We start from the raw sequence: 21235 nt of genomic DNA, 5'->3' as shown, positions 1-21235 counted from the left end.
TAAATTCTCATATAACTTAAGAGAATTGAATGACAATACTCTCTTGAATTTACTTATTTGCTGATGAGTTGCTATTATTTGTCTGTAGCATTTATTGGCTTTTTCTTCTTTCTCTCTCTCTGTTTAAAGCAAAAGTAGGTGATTTTCTCTGTCTCTCATTTATCTTTTACCATTTGGTTGTGTATTTTTATATGTGAGATATGTCTCTCTAACACACGCATTTAATATACAGCATTCATCTTGACCTGGAATTGACTACCGACATTTAACTGTTGTTGATCAGACAGCACTTCTTTATCTCTTTAAGTTTTAAGTGCTGTTTCTGACGAATGCCAGTCCTTTTAGTCCTGCTCTGTAACAGATATACCAGGAATCAGTATACCATCTAGATGTCACAGAGAGAAAAGAACACTCTTTTTGGAGGCGAGGGGAATATTGTTTAAATATGATAGGTGTTATAACCTTTACTTTATTTTAACTTATTAGGCTTCAGTCAAACCAAAGGAATTCAAAAGTTTTTAAAAACCTTATGATATTACAACAGCAAATATTGGATCTTAAAGCATTTCAGTAAAATGTAAATACAGAGAAAGAAATTAATTATCCCATGCTCGGATTTTTCTTTTCTTTTCTTTCCTTTCCTTTCTTTCCTTTCCTTTCCTTTCCTTTCGTTTTCTTTTTTTTTGGCTGATAAAATATGTTTAAAATATTTAAATCTTGGTATCAAATATGGATGCTGTAATGTGCCACAAGGATGTTGAGGAGTTTGGTATAAATTATATTCTTGCTTTGGAGAGTTTACAGTCTAATCAGCAGAAGAATTATGTGGGGAGAGTTTAGAATATTATTTGATTTGCGTTGTGAGGGAAGCCCTAGTAGGTGCCTTCCTATGTAAACACACATTTTACATATGCTATCTTATTTAATCTCCTCAACAGTACTATAAGGGATGTGTTATTATCTATATTTCACAGATAAGGAAACTAAGATAGAGTGAGGTTAAGGAACTCTCCAAGGTCACACATTTTCCCAGTGTTAGGCTCTCAGATATGTCCATGTCAGTGAACTGGTAGGCTTTAGGGATAAGTGGAAAGAATATTTCAGATTGAATACTTGCATTTATGTCCACTTGTTTCCCCAAATCCAACTACTCTTCCCTTTATCTTGGCATAAGGGGCAGAGGTGTACTTGTTAGAGAAATTATACCAGAGAAGTTTCTGATTTGAGAAAACCAAGAACAACAGAGGAAGGGTTGAAGGGAAAGAATGGAAAACAGGATGAACTGAAAGCTTTAAGTACTGAATGTTGAAGGCCCCCAGACCCCTTTTGCTGTCATGCTATCAGAACTCTGGCAGCCAGGCTTATACCAGCCCCACCCTGTAAGACAGAAGATTGTATTACTCTTTGGACGTATTGACTGGCTCAAGAGAAAAGAACTAAGAAATGTTAACGATTTAGAGATTCCACTTGGAGCCCACCTGATTTCTCTTCAGTGAAGTCTGCCAGCTCACAATGCCACTGAGGCTTGATGTACTACAGTCAGCTCTTTTGTGCCTCGTTCTAAAACTGAACATACATCCAAGTGTTAGCAAACATTTAAAGACAGTCTCCATTGTCAAAGATGACAAAGACCAAAACAAATAGAAAAATGAAAGAAACCAGAAGAAACAAAGACAATTTAGGAAACAGAAGAAACCTTAAAAACAAAATCAGAATAAATATCCTCACAGAGGTAACAGAAAACTCAGGCATTAATAGAGAAAGGAAAATGATCCTATAGAAAGCAGAATGTTAGGGCAGATGGTTTTTAAAAGACATCAAAATGATATAGGAAAATAGCCTAGAAAGATAAAATTAGAGGACTAAAGTAGGAAATCTTTGGATTTAGATAACACATTATGTCAGTCTGCTTTCATTTATTAGTAAGGGACCTTTCTCAATTACTTAATTGGTGGGAGGGGTGGTCCTAAATAGCAAACAGCTATTTAAATATATTTTTATAGGTAGTATTATATAGTTATTTATGTGATACTGAAGAAAAATTTTCATGGGTACACTGATCTTTTTAAACTTTAATACGTGTTCAATGTGATGTATTTAGTTTAAAATATGGTTGTGCAACTCTTCCCTCAAAATGTAAAATAAGTTCAGCAAAGTGTGAAAGGTATATATGGAGAGAGAGAGAGAGAGGTTGTGGTGCATTTAGAAGATTTGCTGAAGTTTTGTTTTTAAATCAGGAAAAGAATGTTTTGTGTGACTTTTTAAAAAATTTACACTTATTAAGTGTTAGCACTCTTTAGAGCAGATTTGGTTTTCTACTAGAAGCTACCTTTTATGAGAAGCTTTCAAATGACTCTAACAGAGGTTAACCTTACACTTAATTTAAGCAGCCTTCAATGACATTGTTTTTTAACATTAGTCAGAATATGATAAACTGAAGTAACTGAAATGGATTGTGGTTAATATTACTGTCAGGGTGATGAATAATCCTGACATACACCAGCAACACACTGCCAGTCAGTAATCCTCAAAGTTAAGTATTTATTCTCTAATCATCCTAAGTTACTGTGGTGTGGAGTGACCATTTATTATTATTTATAAATGAATTATTTTATTTGCACAGCATTGCCAATTTTATCCCTTAATACTTCCTGTTTTCTTAGTTTAGTGCTGGGTGTGCTAACTTGGGTACATTCAGAGGAGGGAACATGTATCTACCATGAATTTACATAAAAATTGTTTTCAAAAAACCTAGAATTTGGGTTGTGTAAGTTTAATAAGTACTGGTTTATAGTAGCAATAAGGTTGATAGTAAGCTATACTTCTGATTTCAGGGTGTGCGTGTGTGTGTGTGTGTGTGTGTGTGTGTGTGTGTGTGTGTGTGTGTTTATGGGGAGTAAATGTAGTAGGAAGACATTTTAGGAACCTGAATATTTGTAGTTTTCTTTATATACCTGTATGTGTCAACTTTTCAGCTTGTTATTCTTATATTTCCCTCTGATCATCAAAATTTGTTTTATGTGAATATGTGGTATGTTTTGGGGGGGCAGTTTTTTTTTAGTTGAGGTATAATTGACATCAAACATTCTATCAGTTTCAGGTATACAAAATAGTGATTTGATATCTGTATATATTGCAGAATGATCACCATAATAAATCTAATTAAACATCTGTAGTGTGCATTTTATAGTGGGTAATGTAGTATCTTTTAGTCACATGTCCACATTCTTGTCCAATTCTTTATTTCCAAAGTCCACTTATTTAAATTCAACACAAGTTTATGTTGAATAAATGTGCTTACTCAACGAATTATTAATTTGCCAGCTAAGTTTTGTAGACATTATTCTGAGGACTGTGCCAGGAACAAACGTGGATGAAATAGTCTCCACTTTTTAAAGTTTTATAACTGAATGTATGTTATATATGAGCCATTTATAGGAGAATAATATAATCAGAAATATTTTATTTCTGTATGACTTAATTTTAAACGGTTCCACTTTTAGAAAAGGATTTTTTTTTTAATGTGAGTTCATGATTTATGATGTGAACCAACTTTTTGAAAATGGAAAAAGGGTAAATTCTGAAAACAAAAAACACTGGCCTGGTATAAAAAGTAAAATGATGATTAAATAGGTAAATTTTTTAATGTTAGGAAGAAAAGAAAATCAGTAGTTTTACTTAGAAATATATCCTGTAAAACTATATTAACTTCTTTTCTTTAAAAATGTGTTTTGGGGCGCCTGGGTGGCGCAGTCGGTTAAGCGTCCGACTTCAGCCAGGTCACGATCTCGCGGTCCGTGAGTTCGAGCCCCGCGTCGGGCTCTGGGCTGATGGCTCAGAGCCTGGAGCCTGTTTCCGATTCTGTGTCTCCCTCTCTCTCTGCCCCTTCCCCGTTCATGCTCTGTCTCTCTCTGTCCCAAAAATAAATAAACGTTGAAAAAAAAAAAAAAAAATTTAAAAAAAATAAAAATGTGTTTTGATTAAGTTAATAAATTATGGAAGTTATAGATGTAATGTGACATATCTCAGCAAATTATTTGAAAATATGAGTGATACCTTTCTGATAATTAGACAAGATGATTAAAAGACATTAATAGTGTTCAGAACTGTTCAAATCACTTATAACCCTATTGTTTAATGGCTTTATAAACTTAAGGTATTTCTTTATTGTTCCTTTGTTTTATTCTGTTCTAGGCTCTGATTTGTTAAACAGTTTCACTAATATTACAAATTGATCATACAGATTGCTTTGTAGTTTATTAAAATAAAAAGCTTTTAAAAAATATTTACTCATTTTTAAGAGAGAGAGAGAGAGAGAGAGAGAGAGAGAGTGAGAGAGTGAGCACGAGCAGGGGAAGGGCAGAGAGAGAGTGGCACAGAGTATCCAAAACAGGCGCCATGCTGACATCAGTGAGCCCGATGCAGGGCTCAAACTCATGAACTGTGAGATCAGGACCAGAGCCAAAGTCAGATGGTCAACCAACTGAGCCACCCAGGCACCCCATTAAAATAAAAAAAATTTAGATAATTTTGGCAAAATCGAATACCTGAAATATTTGAATGAAGTACAAAGAAATAATATAAAGTTTTGCATTTACTCTTAGAAATTTCTAGTACAAAAAAAAAAAAAAACAGGAAAAAAGGATAAAGAAAAGTCAGTGTTAAAAACTATAAGTGGCAGTAGTCTTGTTAATGGGAAGGAATATAAAAATGTGGCAATTTTTACTAAACTATAGATTCTGGTACTTCCAAGGGTTCATTGCAAGAGGTCTTTTGATTCATTATGTATACAAGAGACTGTCTTACTGGAAAAGTTAAAGCTGATGATTTAGATTATTTAGTTGACTATATGCTTATTATTAACCAACAACGTTTTGGCTTTTCTAAAAACAAATTGGGTCAAATATAACTATTATTACACTCATATTGTGACTTCTGATGCAGCCTAATTTTTAAATTTTTTTTAATGTTTATTTTTGAGAGAGAGAGAGAGAGATAGAGAATGTGCGCATCAGCAAGGGGAGGGGCAGAGAGAGAGGGACACACAGAATCTGAAGCAGCTCCAGGCTATTAGCTGTCAGCACAGAGCCCTACATGGGGCTCGAACTCATGAACCGTGAGATCATGACCTGAGCTGAAGTCGGATACTTAACTGACCGAACCAACCAGATGCCCCACTAGCAGATGCAACCTATTTTTAATCTATAATATATTATAAGGGTACAAGGTAAGGGTTGAAGTTCAGTTTTTACAAATGGAAGTCCAATTCTTTCAACACTGTTTCGTGAAAAGACTGTTTAATCATGAAATGTCTTGGCACCTTTGTTGGAAATAAATTAACTATATATGTGTGGGTCCATTTCTAAGCTTTGTTCTGCTCAATCACATATCTTTTCTTATGTCAGTACCACACTGTCTTGATTACTGTAGCTTTATAGTAAGTCATAAAATCAGGTCATATGAAACCTCTAACTGTACTCTTTTTTTTCAAAATTGTTTTAGCTTTCCAGTCCCTCTATTTTTCATATAAATTTTAGAATCATTTTATCAATCCAGCTGGGAGTTTTATAGGGATTATATTTAATTGGTTAGGCCATTTTTACTAAGAATGCTATATATAAAAAAAGACAGTCTTTCAGTCCATGAATTTGATTCCATTCATTTAGGTTTTCTTTAATCTCTAATGTTTTGCAGATTTTGGCATGCAATTCTTGTACATATTCTGTTAGTTTACCCTTAAATTTTTCATATTTTTAATAGGTATAAAATTTTCAGCTTCAGTTATTTACTGTTTGTATACAGAATTACAGTTGAATTTTGTACATTGACCTGTATTTTGCAACGTTGCTAGACTCAGTTATTTTTATTGGCAGCCTTTTTGTAGACTTTTTGGGACTTCCTGCATACAAGAATATATTATCTCTGAATGAACACTTACTACATTATGGAATATTGACTAGAAGTGTTAAGAAGGTTTGTTTTTGGTATTAGGGTAAAAATATTCTATCTTTTACCTTTTTGTATATTAGCTATATGGGTTTTTCATAGATGCCCTTTATCAGGTTGAGGAAGTTCTATTTCTAGTTTGTTAAAAGTTTTATTATAGTTGGATATTGAATTTTGTCAGATACTTTTTCTGAAGATAATCATATGGTTTTTCTTCATATATTAAAATGATAAATTTTATACTGGTTAATTTTGGATTCATTCCTAAGACAAACCATATTCGATCATGATGTATCATCCGTTTTAATAAACTGCTGGATTTGCTTTGCTAATATTCACTTATGAATTTTTGCATCTGTGTTCAGGAAGTATATTTGTAATGTCCTTGTCTAGTTTTGGCTTCAGGGTAATGCTGGTGGGATAAAATGAGTTTTGAAGTTATTCCCTCTTGTTCTCTTTCCTGGAGAAGATGGTGTAGAAATTAATTTCATCCTTAGTGGAATTCATTAGTGAAACTATTTGGTCCAGGAATTTTATTTCTGGGAAGGTTTTCTTAAAACTTTGAATTAAATTAATAGATATAGGGCTATTCCTGATACCTTTTTGTTCTTGAATGATCTTTGGTAGTGTGACTGTCTCACAGAATTTGCTTATTTCATCTTTTATGCTTGATTTTGGTAGTTTGTTTTCTTTCTTTCTCCCCCTCCCTTCTCCACCCCCGATCAGCCTGGCTGTGTAGTTTATTTATTCTTCTGTTGCTTTTCCTGTGTTCAGTGATCTTTGCTTTTTCTCCTACTTTTCTTCTTGATTTGGATTTAATTCCTCTTCCTTTTTTGGGGTTTTCAGGTGAATGCTTTAATCTTTTGATTTGAGATTTATTTTTCTTTCTAATGTAAAAATGCAATGCTACAAATTTTTCTCAAAGCATTGATTTTACAAAGCCCAACAAATTTTTATATATTGTATTTTTATTTTTATTTCATTCAAAATATTTTCTAAATTTCCTTGTGACTTTCTCTTTGACCCATGGATTATTTAGAAGAGTTTCCTACCCCCCACCCCCCACAGGTTTGGGGATTTGTCAGACATCTTTCTCCTGTTGATTTCTTGTTTAATTCCATTATGATTGTTGAACATACTTTGTTTGATTTTTATTTTTAAAAATGAGTTGAAATTTGATTTATTGCTCAGAATATGGTCTATGCTGGTTATTGCTCTGTGTGTACTTGAAAAGAATATGTATTCTGTTGTTGGGTAAAGTGTTCTATACATGTCATTTACAACCAATTAGGTAAAATTGGTTAATAGTGTTGTTCATATCTTCTATATTTTCACTGATTTTCTACATGCTGTATTGATTAATGTAAATGAGAGGAGTGTTGAAGTCTCCAACTACAATTTAGATTTGTCTGCATGTTTTTTTATTTCTATCAATTTTTGTTTTATGTATTTGAATCATTTGTTTTTGGTACATGTTGTGAGTTGAATTGTGTCTCTCAAAATGATATATTGAAGTCCTCACAAGTACTAGGGTACCTGTATATATGACCTTATTTATAATCAAGTTAAGATGAGGTCATTAGAGTAGGCCCAAATCCAATATGACTGGTGTCCTTATAGGAAGGTGAAAACACCATTTAAGACAGACGTCAGAGGAATAAATACCATGTGGTGATGGAAATAGAGATTGGAGTTAGGTTGCCACAGTCCAGAAACACCTGGGGCTCCAAGAAACTGGAAGAAGGGAGGAAACATTTTCCCACTAGAGGCTTCAGAGAGAACATGGCTCTGCCAACAACTTGATTTTGGACTTTTAAACTCCAGGACTATGAGACAATACATTTCTATTGTTTTAAGCCACCCTCAGTTTGCGGTACCTTGTAACAAGAACCCTAGGAAACTAATTTCAAATTGTTAGGTTTTCTTAATAAATGGTCCCTTTATCATTATATTTGGTAATATTCCATGTCCTGAATTCTTTTTTTTTTGATATTAGTATAGCCATGGCAACATTATTTTATTACTTGCAGTATTTTTTTCTATTAATCTACCTTAAAATTTACTTATTCTTTTCTTAGCTGTGTCTACTCTGCTCATAAGGTCATCAGAAGAATTCGTCGCTTCTGATTTTTGTTTGTTTGTTTCTAGCATTTATATTTGATTCTTTTTTTATAGTTTCCTTCTCTGCTGCAATTTCCCACCTGTTTGTGTAAGTTTTCCACTTTTTCTGCTAGATCTGTTAGTATGTGAATTATAGTTATTTTAAATAACCTGTCTGATGGTTCCAACACCTATATTATCTCTGAGACTGGTTCTTTTGATTGCTTTGTTTCTTCACAGTGGGTCATTGTTTTCTTATTATTTTAAGCATCTCATAATTTTTGATTGAATTAGAGACTGGGATGTGAATAATATTTTATGCCCAGAAATATGGGTGCCTTTTCTTATATCAGCAATTTGTGTGGGGAGTTCAGTCCATGTAGATAGTAGGTGAGCTCAGTTGGGTTTCTTGTCATCATTGTTACTTCTAGTGTAGCACATTTTCACAAATTCCTTCAGTTCTTCCATTTGAATGTGTCCTTAGCATGGGCCCTAGGGTGTTAGAGATTTTGTCTCACTGCTTCTGCTCTACTCTCTGGCAGGCCCTCAATGCCTGTGCCACTGAGGACTTTTTCTCTCTCCTCTGTTGCCTTTCCCCAGAGGTAGATGGCTGTTGCTCGTGACCCAGTGTAGGGCTTATGGTCGGGGTAGGGCAACTTCTTCATTCCCCTGATCCAGCATCACTCTGTGATGAACGCTATGGGTTCTTCTCAGTGGGCCTTCTCAGTGTTCTTGCCCATACTCTGCATGACATCCAGACCCTTTCTTGTGTTTGTGGTAGGTCTTAGGCCAGAGAGATTTTCTTATCCCTCTTCCAATAATAGCAAACCTGTCTTTTGGACCAGTGAAGAATCCTGGCTCAAAGATTTTCCCCCTCTTCTGGGTAAAAGAGCTTTTACTTTTACCTTACACCAGAAGCAGTAGATTTTTGTCTGGTCGTAGGGATAATATAGAGTTACCTGTCTCTCTTCCGGACCCTGGGATGAGAGCATTGGTATTCCTCCTCCATCAGTCTAACAGTTTTTATTCATTATAAGAAAAAGATTTGGGGAAGTGTTTAGTATTTTGTGCCTGTCCTCATTAATAGCAAATCACGTTCTATCTCTCAAAACTAACTGATTGTCTAAGCCACCTTGTTTGTTCTTAGTTGCTCCTAGCCATTGACGGTGTGCTAAGACCTATCAGTGCCCCAAAAGTAAGTGTCTCAGTCAGCAGTAGGTGCAGGCTGATTGGATGCCAGACCCTCGGGCAACAGCTTTTAAAGTTTACAAGTAGACCTCTTTCAGGGAAAGACTGGGAACTGGACATTGAGCCCCCAGGTGATAGCCTGTTAAAGAACTGTTTGCTACAAACGGTGAACACAAGCCCTGATGGCCACAAGAACCAGGTGATCAAGGGGTACATTTTCTAGATGGCAGCCATGAAAGCTGAAGTGCCAGACCAGTGTACGAGCTCCTTCCAGGGTGACATTGGTGATTTGGAGATTCTCTCTACATACAGGGAGAATGCAGATATGCTGGCTTCTCTGCAGAGAATGCTGGCTTCTCTGGTCTCAGGGGAGGATTGCAGTTCCTAGATTTGTGTTAAATTAGGATCCTGACTCTGAGGCTGCAGCTTTTAAGATGTGCAGATAGGCCTCTTTCAAGGAAAGACTGGGAGATGGGCATTTCTGTCTGCTCTCTCAGCGCTGAGCTCTGGGGGATGGCCAAGCTGAGTCCTCCTGAGCCAGTTACGAACTGTGTTTCTGTTTTTGTTTTTGTATTGTCTAATGGTCTCATGGACACAAGCCTCCTTGGCTTTCAGAGATAGGCATTTTGGGGGCCTTTCTCACAGGTGGAAGTCTTAAACATTGGGGTGCTACATGTTAGGCCCAAAACCATCACTCCTTAGGGAGGAGCTGTGAGTTGTGAGTTCCTTCCCAATTGTATGTCACCGTTGGAGGTGAGATTTACAGCAAGAATGTGTCACAGATTTTCGCACCTGTTATGATGTGGGCTTTTTTTTCTCATTTGCCTGATGTGTAGTGCAGCTAGTAGCAGGACTTCTTCCAGAGGGAATTAATCCATGTGTAACTGTAGATTCAGTTTGTCCATGGGAAGAGGTGAGTTCAGGAACTTACGTCATCATCTTGAACTGGAACTCCTGATGTCAATTAGGAGTTCTTAACCATTTCTCTTAACCATTTCTTTAAGTGGAGAGTTGAATCTATCTGAAAATGAATAGGCTTTATTATATCAGGTTTGGGCCTCTTGGGTGTTTACCATTTTCATAATTACTTAAAATGTTTTTTCCCTGTGGCCTTGGATTGTCAAATTGTTTTTTTTTGGGGTTCTTCCAGGCATTTAGCTCAACACTGGCATTGGATTATCAGATTATTCTAATCAATTTATGTGCCTTTCTCAAAGTCAGGTAAAAATCTATCACTTAATGTGAACCATAGTTGAATAACATAGAACTACAGAGGCTACTAAATCTACCAGTGTGAGCATTCGAAATGATTTAGATTCTACATAGGTACAATAAGTAAAACGGAATACTTTCTTTTTCCCAAGATGTGTTCGTTAAATTGAAATAGTATAGAGGGTATATGTTTAATACCACTTGCAAGAAAGTGTGTTTTCAAGGGATTAAAAACTACTCTGGTACTTGAAAACAAAAGTGCTTATTTGTTAACTCTAAAAGCCACAGTAGTGTGCCAATGAAATTTTCTTCTTGACAATATTAAATAAAATGTAGAGTGTGTGAAGATAAGTGCTGAACCATTTCAGCCATATATAAGCATGTGACAAAATACCCTAAAAGCCAAGGTTGAGTAAAAATGCTGATCAGGCTGTTTGTTATACTTGTCATTTAGATAAAAGAGCTGCTACAGCTGACACAAAATAGTTGCTGCACCCCCTAACAGTGGCAACATGGCTTCAATGACAGAGGCTGTTCGTTTATTTTCTTCTTTTGCTGGTGGGGGAAGAAGGCAGGTGGTGGAGATGCACAGAATAAAATTCAGTGGCTTCTTTAAAAAGCCTTAGGGGCACAGAGAAAGAAAGGCTGGTACGGGGTTAATGGATGCGGATATATAAATACAAAAATTAACAGAAAAGTAAAGCCATAAACTTTAGTGACCACACTTAATCTATTTTTGTTCACTTTTTTTCCTAAGCTTTTTTTGCCAGGCATCTTTCCATATCCCCAAGCAAAATATTCTTTTTTTAAATTCATTTGTGTAACCTTCTGCTAAAGTGATATCCACACACATTAGATAGGTAGGGGGATACAAATGTAAATAGCACTTTTTCAAAAGGATCTTTAGTCTAAACCTCCCATGAAAGGGTTCTAATGGCTTTACAAATTCAGCACCAGCATTTTTACCAACTCACATAACCCAGATCATTCCAGGATCTGCTAGTCAGTATAGTTAGAGTAAGTTCTAAATCTTGTCCCTGTCACTGTCTAGGTAACCAATCATTAGTAGTCATTTAACTTCTCTGACTCAACTTTCTTGCCTATAAATTAGGAATGCTAATAGGTTTATATATTAAGGGGTTGTTGTGAGTATGAGGTAATTTGTGTAAGATTCTTAGAACCTTCACTTATACCCAATAAATGGTAGCATTGTCATCAGATCGACTGGACCCTTAAGTCTGTATACCATATTTATTCCCTGTAATCTTATAAAACAAATCATTATTCTCTAATCAGAATGATTGTCTCTTATGATATCACATTTGCTGATAGTCCATCCTCTTTCATCCTCCGAATTTGATTTTTTTTTGTTTAATCCATCCATGAATATGAGATACCTTTTACCTAATTAACAATCTTCAGTCCTTTAATCTGGCATTTTTATAACATATAACATTGGATTCCTATAACATTGAGTTCAACAGTTTTGTTCTTTTTTCTTTGCTAGTTTTTAGCCCTTATTTTGCAATGGCCCTTTTTCAGTGTCTGTAGGCCTACCCTACTTCCAGGAAAAAATAAAATAATGTATAACCTGTCTTGCTCATGACCTCGTAAATGCTGTAAGGCAGGCTTTATGTGTAGTCATAGAATTAAAGGATGTTTCCAGTTTCCTAATCATACCAAATGAAGATGACATTGGCAGATGGCTTTAGGCCAGTCAACCAGATCCTAAGCAAGATCCTGAAAATAGTCACGCTCTTTTGCCTCCCCTTCCTGAGCCCCTTTTCACTTTTAACATCTCTTCACCACTCCCCTGTAACTACAAAATGTATTTTTTATGATATCCTATCCTTTAATGTTTCCAAAGGCCCATTTCTGTGTCTTGTATGCCAGAACAATCTTTTACTTCTTCTTTAAATTTCTCTTCTGCTTCTTATCCCACATAGTATCTAATGATTTTCCAAAGAAGGCCTTCACAGAAAGATGTAAAAAACTCTTTGAAACTTGGATTTTAAAAGGGAAATTTGTTAACTCAAGCAAATTTCTGCTTTGTTGAATTTGTGAAATTCCTTGCCAATTCCCTTTAACTTTCTTAGTAACTGTAATCATGGTCCAAGAGTTTGGAACTTCACTTCTGAAAGGTTGATATAAATTAGAACAGTTAACATATAAATCTCAAAAGGAAGAAGGATTTATGTCAGTCATGGTGGTAATAACAGTTACAACAACATTCATAGCAGCTGTGCTTGTCAAGTACTTTCTTTGTGCCAGGATCTCTGCTAAGCACTTTACATAAATTATTAGCCTTTGTGTCAACTTGTTAAGTAAGTATCATATTTGAAAAATGGAAATGTAAGAAATTGGGAAATTTTTGAAATTAGGAAAAGCAATTTTTAATTAATACAACAGTTTTTAGATGGATAAAATGATCCAAAACTGGATTTTTGAGCACTGAATTTGTGTCTCCTAGATTTATGTTGGTTTTGAATTAGGTTACTCAAGATACTTCTTCATTTTTAAAACAGGGATATCTAGGTGCACTTGGGTGGCTCAGTTGGGTGTCAGACTTTGGCTCAGGTCATGATCTCACTGTTCATGGGTTTGAGTCCCCCATCAGGCTCTGTGCTGACAGCTCAGTGCCTGGAGCCTGCTTTGGATTCTGTCTCCTTTTCTCTCCCTCCCTCCCTCCCTCCCTCCCTCCCTCCCTCCCTCCCTCCCTCTTTCTCTCTCTCTCTCTCTCTCTCTCTCTCTCCCCCCCCCCCACTTGTTCTCTCTCTGTCTCTTTCTGTCTCTCTCTCTCTCTAAAAAATAAACAAACATTAACAAAAATTTTAAACAAGGGTATCTAGGGACATCTTGGTGGCTCAGTCAGTTGAGCATCCAGCTTTTGATTTCAGCTCAGGTCATGATCCCAGGGGTGTGGGATCAGGCCTAACTTCGGTGTGGAGCCTGCCTATGATTCTCTCTCTCTCTCTCTCTCTCTCTCTCTCTCTCTCTCTCCCCCCCCTCTTTTTCTCTTTCTCTCCCTTTCTAGGCACATGCTCTCTCTCAAATAAAAACAAACAAAAAACAGGGATATCTAGCTCACATATGTACTGTAAGAATGTGTAATAATATCTCATAAACTGCAAAGTGTTAGCTAGAGGTATTAATAACCTCAGGTAACATTTCTTAAAATTTTTAAAAAGAAAAAAAACTTAGAATGTATCAACTCTAAAAAAGCCTTTTCTTTTTACAGTTAACTTTTACTAGTAATTAGATGAAAGTCTGTTATATGCCTTTGAAGGGGTCTATGAAACCAAAGCAGTTTGTTTTTAATTGATGTTGTAGAAGATGATTGTAATTTGCTTGACATTTCATATGCTTTTCATAGTAACGTTTGGATGCCCTTTGGACTTCTGAAGAGTAGTTTTGCTTTTAGTTATTTTCTTGAGGTAGGATAAGGTAGCTTATTGGGACTACTGTGTACTATTGGGCTTCTGACAGATAATGCACAGTACCATATGTACCATTAGAAGATTATGATATTTAATTACCTTTTTCCTAACAGACTCTGCTAATTTCATCAGGCTTGCTTAGTAGTTTTTTTCTTTAATATTATTCATCAAATAAGCTTCAAAATAGTAATAATTATTATAATGAATAACTTACTGTATGCCAGGCACTGAGCTGGGCATTTTACATGCAGTATTTTTGTTTCTCTACTAATTAGCAAAATTACTTCTCAAGAAAGGTAATAAAAAGAATTTTTTTTAATTGTAATACTCTTAGGACACTTGATTTAGAAAGTTTTGTTTTGCATATCTTGTTCTGGAAGGGTTATTATTATTTCTCAAACAGAATACTTACACTTGGGCACCTGGGTAGCTCAGTCAGTTGAGTATCTGGCTCTTAATTTCGGGTCAGGTCATGATCCCAGGATGGTTGGATCGAGTCCTGCACCAGGCTCCATGCTGGGTATGGAGCCTGCTTGGGATTCTGTCTCCCTTTGCCCCTCTACCCTGCTTGCACTCTCTTTCTCTAAAATTAAAAAAAAAAAAAGAGTTGTTAAAAACATTACTTATCTCTCTACCACAGTTGTCAATTTTGCTATTTGTGAGATTAGAATATCCTAAGAATAGTGATTTTTTTTCTATTTATACATTTTCAAGGGTTTTGGTGGGTTTTTCCTTTAATTTTTTCTTTTCCTATTTTAATCCAGATTCTTCTATTTTTTCCAAATGTAATGATTCTGTTGGTAGTCCTCACAGTGTAATTTTTAAATTATTCTGTTTTATTTGAACCACTTTTTTATCTTGTTTTGGTGGAAGTGCTTTTTATTCTGTAGATTTAAAAATCTTATATAATTTTATTAGCTTTTTATAATTTTTAAAATTATTTTTCTATGTCCTAGGGCTATTTATTTTTACTTTGTTATGACCTTGAATTGCACCTCTCTAATCAATACCTATTTTTTATTGATTTTTTTCCAGGAAGTTATGACCATTTTAAATGACCAGTATTTTTGCTCTTCTTCCCTTAATCAATTTGCTGATGTAAAAAAATACTCTGTCAAGCTTTTATAGTTAAACTGTACAAAGAGCTCCCTGTAGGAGATAGTGCTAGGCATCTTCTTGAATTGCCTTCCAATTGTTACTCTTAATATACTGTGTAAGTAAGAGGAGCCATCAGCATTTACTTTTAGTTCTTTTGCAGAGATGAATAAACATCTTGAAATGCTGATTTAGACAATGTTTTAAAAATGCTACGAAGCACTTTGGTGTATGACTGACTCTTGCTTAGTTAAATGTTTTGCAGCATTATAACGTAGTTGGATTCAGCTCATCTTTTAAAGCAGTTGTCAGAAAAATATGGGCCAGCATGGTAGAATGTATTAGCTCAATACATTGTCTCCATTTTATTATGAAGCTGCTGAGGAAGCTGTGATATACAGCACTGTCATTACAGATCTATTGTTAGGATGGTTCCACAGTCTTCTTTGCACTGCCATTAATTTATAGCAGTAAACAATATGTAGCCTTCCAACTGCAGCAAAGCAGAATCTTTTAATGAGGTGGATGTTATTACCACAATAAATCAGTGCTTTCGCGTAATGTATAATTCAATGTGTGTATTCCCACTGTAACTTCTCTGAGTAAGCTGATAGTGTATCATTGTCATTGCACAGCTCCACTGGTCTTTTTTTTTTTTTAACCTTCTTTTATTTGGGGACTTCTTTTTTATATGCTTACAAATAAATGTGGTATGTCTTGATAGCTGTCCTGTAGCAGGCTTCAGAAACCAACTGTAACAATAACAGCCAGAATCAATACTGTGGGTTCTACCTATATGGATCTCTGCACGATGCCATTTTTTTCTCAGATGCTGGTGAAATCAATCCTAATTGGTTTTAGCATTATATTCAAGAAACGTGATTCTATAACTATTGATTTTGGAGGTATACTCATTTGGAGAGTAATAAAAATAGCAGATAAAGTGGATACTTAATATGCTGCAGAACTATACAAAAAGAGCATTGATTCTATTTTTAATTCACATAATTTGTCTTCCAATGATTTTATTTCTTCTTTCTTTCCTTTTGCATGCCTCAGTCTTTAGGGACAACAACTAAAATACATTTAAAGGCATTCCAAATTGGTTTTGTAACAAAGATTTTTTGGAGTCACTTTCATTCTTAACTGGCATAAATGTAGTAAATCAGATTTAATTCTTCTGTACAGAAACTACTGCTTTAAAAGATGGCATTTTAAATTAGTGTACCATGATACTGATTTAAAATAGTAATCAATGAAAGATTTTTTGAAGATTTGCTTGTACAGTAAAAAATGACTTACAATATTGATTCAAACCAATCTATAGAAAGAGGACAGTGCTAAAGATAAATAGTTTTAAAAAATAGTTAACAATTAACATAAGATAGCCAAAATGATGAATTTAAAATGTTGCTTTAAATCACATGTTAACATGAAAAGCAATTTAAAAACAAATTCAACTTTGCTTCATTTTTAACAGAATATTTCTGAATACGTCTGTTTTTAAACCCACATTTTTTATTTATTTCAGTTTAACACATATCCCCCATAAATAATAAAGATAAATTTAAGTATTTTCTTCCTCATATTGGTGAAGAGTGACTAACTCCTAAGTTTTCATTAAGTAACCTTATATATAGCTTTTTTTCAGTGAAATGGTAATTATATTTTAAATAAAGAATAGACATTTTCTAGAGATCAGAATGTTTTATGAAAATGAGTTATTACTTAAAGCAGTTGATTTTAGCATTCTTTGAGCCGTCAGACCCCTCTGAGAATCTTAATACTCTGTATGCCTTCCTTAAGAAAATGTACATGTGCATAATCACACAAAATTTTGCATACTTTTTAATGGAGTTCGTGTATTCCCTAAGTAACAACAGCTACAGCAACAATACTGATACTAGCTAACGTTTATCAAGCTACTATCTTATGCCAAGCGATGTTCCAGGGGTTTTACAGGCTATTATTTCAATCAAACTTTACCCCAATTCTGGAAGATAATCTTAAAAGAAATAGTTAGCAATCATTGAATGTTGTCAGGCATGGTTTGTAGGACTTTACATGTAATTATTCATTTTCAAAACAACCTTCTGACTGGGTGCTGTTACTATCCCAGTGAGGCCACGTTCTTCAACACTTTGCTATACTGCTTTTTGGCCCTCTGCTATAATGTATTATTTTTGGGACAAGCTGGTACTCTCTCTGTCTTCTATTCTTTGTATGTTTGTATATATAATATATATACATATACATATATATATATATATTTTATATTTTAGGCAGGGATTTTTTATATTCTAAATTCTACTTTTATGTATACTAGTAGAAATTTCTAGATTTACATTAATCCCTTTTCACTCAGTCTCTTCCTTACACTCCTCGTTCCCTTCCAGTTTTGTTCATCTTCTTCTTAGAAGCTATTGTAAATTAATCCTCTAACATCAAGATTGTGTTTCTGGTTGTTGCTTCTAATTAACTAAATAGGATTTTATAGGTGCTTTCCAAAGTATTATATAGCTAATACTCACTTTATGTAATTGTCTTTATGAAAATGCTTGTTATGGGCTGATTAAAAACCTATATTCAACAGAAATTGGACTCATTGAGAAATGACCGGTTTCTTCTTTCACTTTTTTGTGTATGTTTAACCTGCATTGGAAAAAAAAAATTCTATCCACTCTCTGTATATAACACAATGTTTTAGCTCCGATAGTGTATATATGTCTTTTAATATTCACTTTCACACTGGCTAATAGGACAACACTTGAAGAAAGAAGTAAAAGATGATTACATTTATGCATTCTTATTTTGTTTTTTCCTTCTCTATTGGCAGCCAGTAGGAGCTTTGAATCCAAAAAGAGCAGCATTCTTTGCAGAACGTTATGAATCGTGGGAAGATGATCAGGTTCCCAGGTTCCACTATGGTACTCATTACTCAACTGCAAGTTTCGTTCTTGCATGGCTGCTAAGAATAGTAAGTTCAGTTTGAGTAATAAACCATGAATACATAAATTCAGTGTTGTGAAGAATATGCAGCAATTAAAAGTCATCAGCATCTTTTTTGAATGCTAATTTTTTTCAGTGATTAGTTTTCTAATTATAAGTATCTCTTTATCCCATTTGGTATGTATCTGATAACATTTTACAGTAGAATAGCCTTGAAAATGTTTCACCTGGAACGATGTGAATTTTTTTTTCTTAAATTTTCCTCTTCAAATGTTTGATATCTCCTCAGACTCTAAATTGTAACATAGGTTATTTGAAATAGAGTCTATTTAAATAAGAGCTAAATAAGATTTTGTTAAGATAGACATACATTCATATGTTTCAGAAACTTCAGTTGCCCCAAATGGAATAAGGTATGTTTATAGATTATACCAAGGCTGCTGTGTATTGATAATATATTGGTTAAACAAGAAATGTTTCTGTAAAATTGAAAGGTGATTCATCTACTAGAAAGTAATTTCTTTGGGAAAGCATTAGCAGCACATCATTAATTAAAGCTTGTTAGAAGGGTAAGGCAGACATAAATCCTAGAAGTAATTTATAGTGCTTAGCTAATTTCAAGCAATTATCCACTAATATGTGTTTAAGTGTTCTTTAACTAAGAGGAGGCTTTTAAATCTTCTAAACATTTTTCTTTTCTTAATCATAAATTAAATATTGAGCCATAACAATCAGAAAATTACACATTAGGCTATTCCCCTATATTATGAAGAAAATGCACTCTAATATATGTCTGAATTTTATTAATAAATTGTTCTTGGAAAAGAAGAGAATCTGAAAAATGTTGAAAATGCCAAATTTTGGAAATATTTCTTTTGTTCTGAAACAAAAATAATTTAAGTACATTAATATAGTAATTTAGATATAATTCCCATTCTATATCTAGTTTGTATATATCTGGTTAATGTCTATTAGTCATTACAGTATCTAAATATAATGATTTATAAAAACCATATTTTTATGCATGAGGAAACATACCGATTTTTTTAATTGCTTATTTTTTAGGAACCTTTCACAACTTATTTCCTAAATTTGCAAGGAGGGAAATTTGATCATGCAGATCGAACCTTTTCATCAGTTTCCAGAGCCTGGCGAAACTGTCAGCGTGATACATCTGATATTAAGGTACAGAAATGTTTCTTTTTTTTCACCCAGAAATGTTTGATTTTACAGTTATTATTGTCAGTATGTTCCTTGTTGAATGAATGTTGACAATTTCTCTCCTAGCACTGTAGCACCGTTTACTGAAGAGAAGCCTCAAAGCCTGAAGCTTTAATTAAATGACCAAGAACCACTGTATAGAATTTCTCTCTGCCTATCTCTCTCTTTTCTTTGTCTGTCACTACCTGCTGTATGTCTCCCTGTCTCTTTCTCTTTAGTTGTAGAATGGTTGTTTTTACTGCTTCCTTTAAGTATTTTTTTAAAGGAAAAATATAGTAGTATGAATGTAAGATAGCATGCTTAATGGCATTCCAGACTCAGTGAATAAAATTAATACAGTCAGTAAAATACCGTGAGAAGAATCTCAGCATTTTAATTTAATGTATTTTATTTCATTTCATTTCATTTTATTTTAGAGATCCCATGTGTCTTTTCTTAAGGTAATCCTCTTTTACCTGCTACCAGTTCTAAATTCATACCTGCTTCTCTTTGGTATAAAACTGCACTATTAGTGAGGGGAAAGAAGAGTTCTGCTCCTATCTATATGTTCACTACTGTAAAAAATCAAAAACTTTGCACAGTAGCTAACATAATTCATACTAGATCTTTGTTTCTACCCTCAGAAATTACAGTATTTTACTTTCAAAACATAATGTCTCTATCTGCTGGGTCAGATGCTGTTGAATATACTGAGATATGCCTATGGATGTAAACTCCTTATGGTCTCATAAAGAAATATGATTTATGTGTAACTATTTATACTATATGGAAGAAAATGATAGGCACCATATAAGAAATATTGGGGTTTAGAAGAGGAAAAGCTACATTACTAATGTTTAAACATGTTACTATAGAGTACTTTAAAAAATTAATATGATAATTATATATTTTAATATGATACTTTATAAAATGTATTCACACACTTTATCTTATAGTAGAGTATAACATTGCCTCTATCAAAGCTATTTTATTGAAGATTACATTATATGAAGGAATCTTTTATTTGGGGAAATCGATAGGATTTTTTGATATTGCAAATCATGTACTCTGAAATTCTCTTGAAATTATATATCATATTCTTTAAGAGTTATCAGTAGAGGAGCTCCTGGCTGGCTCAGTTGGTAGAGCAAGTGACTCTTGATCTGAGGCTTGTGAGTTTAAGCCCCTCATTGGGCCCAGAGCTTACTTTAAAAAAAAAAAAGAATCATCAGTAGATAATTTTGAAATGAGTAATTAGATAACAGTAAATGAGAATAGCTAATAGATTTAATAATTATTGTTGAGTTCTACTTCTGATCCCAAAGCTATTGAATTACTCATTTACCTCTTTTGAGAAGTAAGGGATATGGACACATGAAAATAGTGTTAAGCCTAACTTTTTTGTCAAATTGAAGACATGATTTTAAAAAAATTTGTTAGTTCCTTCATTTGTTAAGCATCTCATGACCAAGTTATAACCTCGTACTTGAATTTGGTACTTGAAATTTAAAACTAAAAGCATGAATTTGATTTTTTTTTCTCCTCCATAATAAACAGACAGTGTGTATATCTTTAGCTTTCTACCCCTAAGTACTTAGACATTCCTGCTTAATGCTTTGTTGGACAGCAGGTACATCTGATAGATCGTTGTAGTTTTGACATCTCTTTTTCCCAAATCTCAGCCTTTTTCTGTCAAGATTCCTCGGTGAGCACAAGCCTAGTTCCATTTACCCAAACACTTGCCTTAAAATACCCTACCTGTAAAAAAATTTAAAACCCACACAAAATAGCTGCAACTTTAAAACCAACAAACAAAAAATAAAACCCACATGAACTTCTTTACCTTTCTCTTTCCCAATTTTTCTTATTCCTTCACAAATAATTAAAAATCAAATTCATCTCACTTTCTTTTGAATGCCTCAGCAGACTTTAATAAAACAGCTCTAACTACTAGACAAATACTAGGATTTCAGTTCTTGCTATTGTATTAATTTCTGGCTTTCTAGCAGTGTTATATAAAGCATCTGTATGAAGAAGTAGAGCACAAAGTGAAGGGAAAAGTTAATTATTTTTTTTTAATTCCAAGTGTCAAGTTGATTTGGCTTGGT

The 21235-nt window shown here is 34.1% G+C and overlaps 1 protein-coding gene across 7 annotated transcripts in view; it reads left to right on the top strand.

The window, feature by feature from the left end:
* The window catches only part of LRBA (LPS responsive beige-like anchor protein), a 577381-nt gene that overhangs the window by 389799 nt on the left and 166347 nt on the right, over positions 1-21235 (top strand). For all 7 annotated transcript variants that reach the window (XM_086704123.1, XM_086704122.1, XM_086704121.1 and 4 more), the window contains 2 exons: positions 17815-17955; positions 18993-19112. In XM_086704123.1, the coding sequence (XP_086560249.1) occupies positions 17815-17955; positions 18993-19112 (261 nt within the window). The remainder of the gene's footprint in view (positions 1-17814; positions 17956-18992; positions 19113-21235) is intronic.

The sequence above is a fragment of the Puma concolor genome, chromosome B1 (genome assembly GCF_028749965.1).
Source record: "Puma concolor isolate L17-30 chromosome B1, mPumCon1.1.hap2, whole genome shotgun sequence".
Classification (NCBI taxonomy): domain Eukaryota; kingdom Metazoa; phylum Chordata; class Mammalia; order Carnivora; family Felidae; genus Puma; species Puma concolor.
This window is presented reverse-complemented; position numbering and strand designations above follow the sequence as displayed.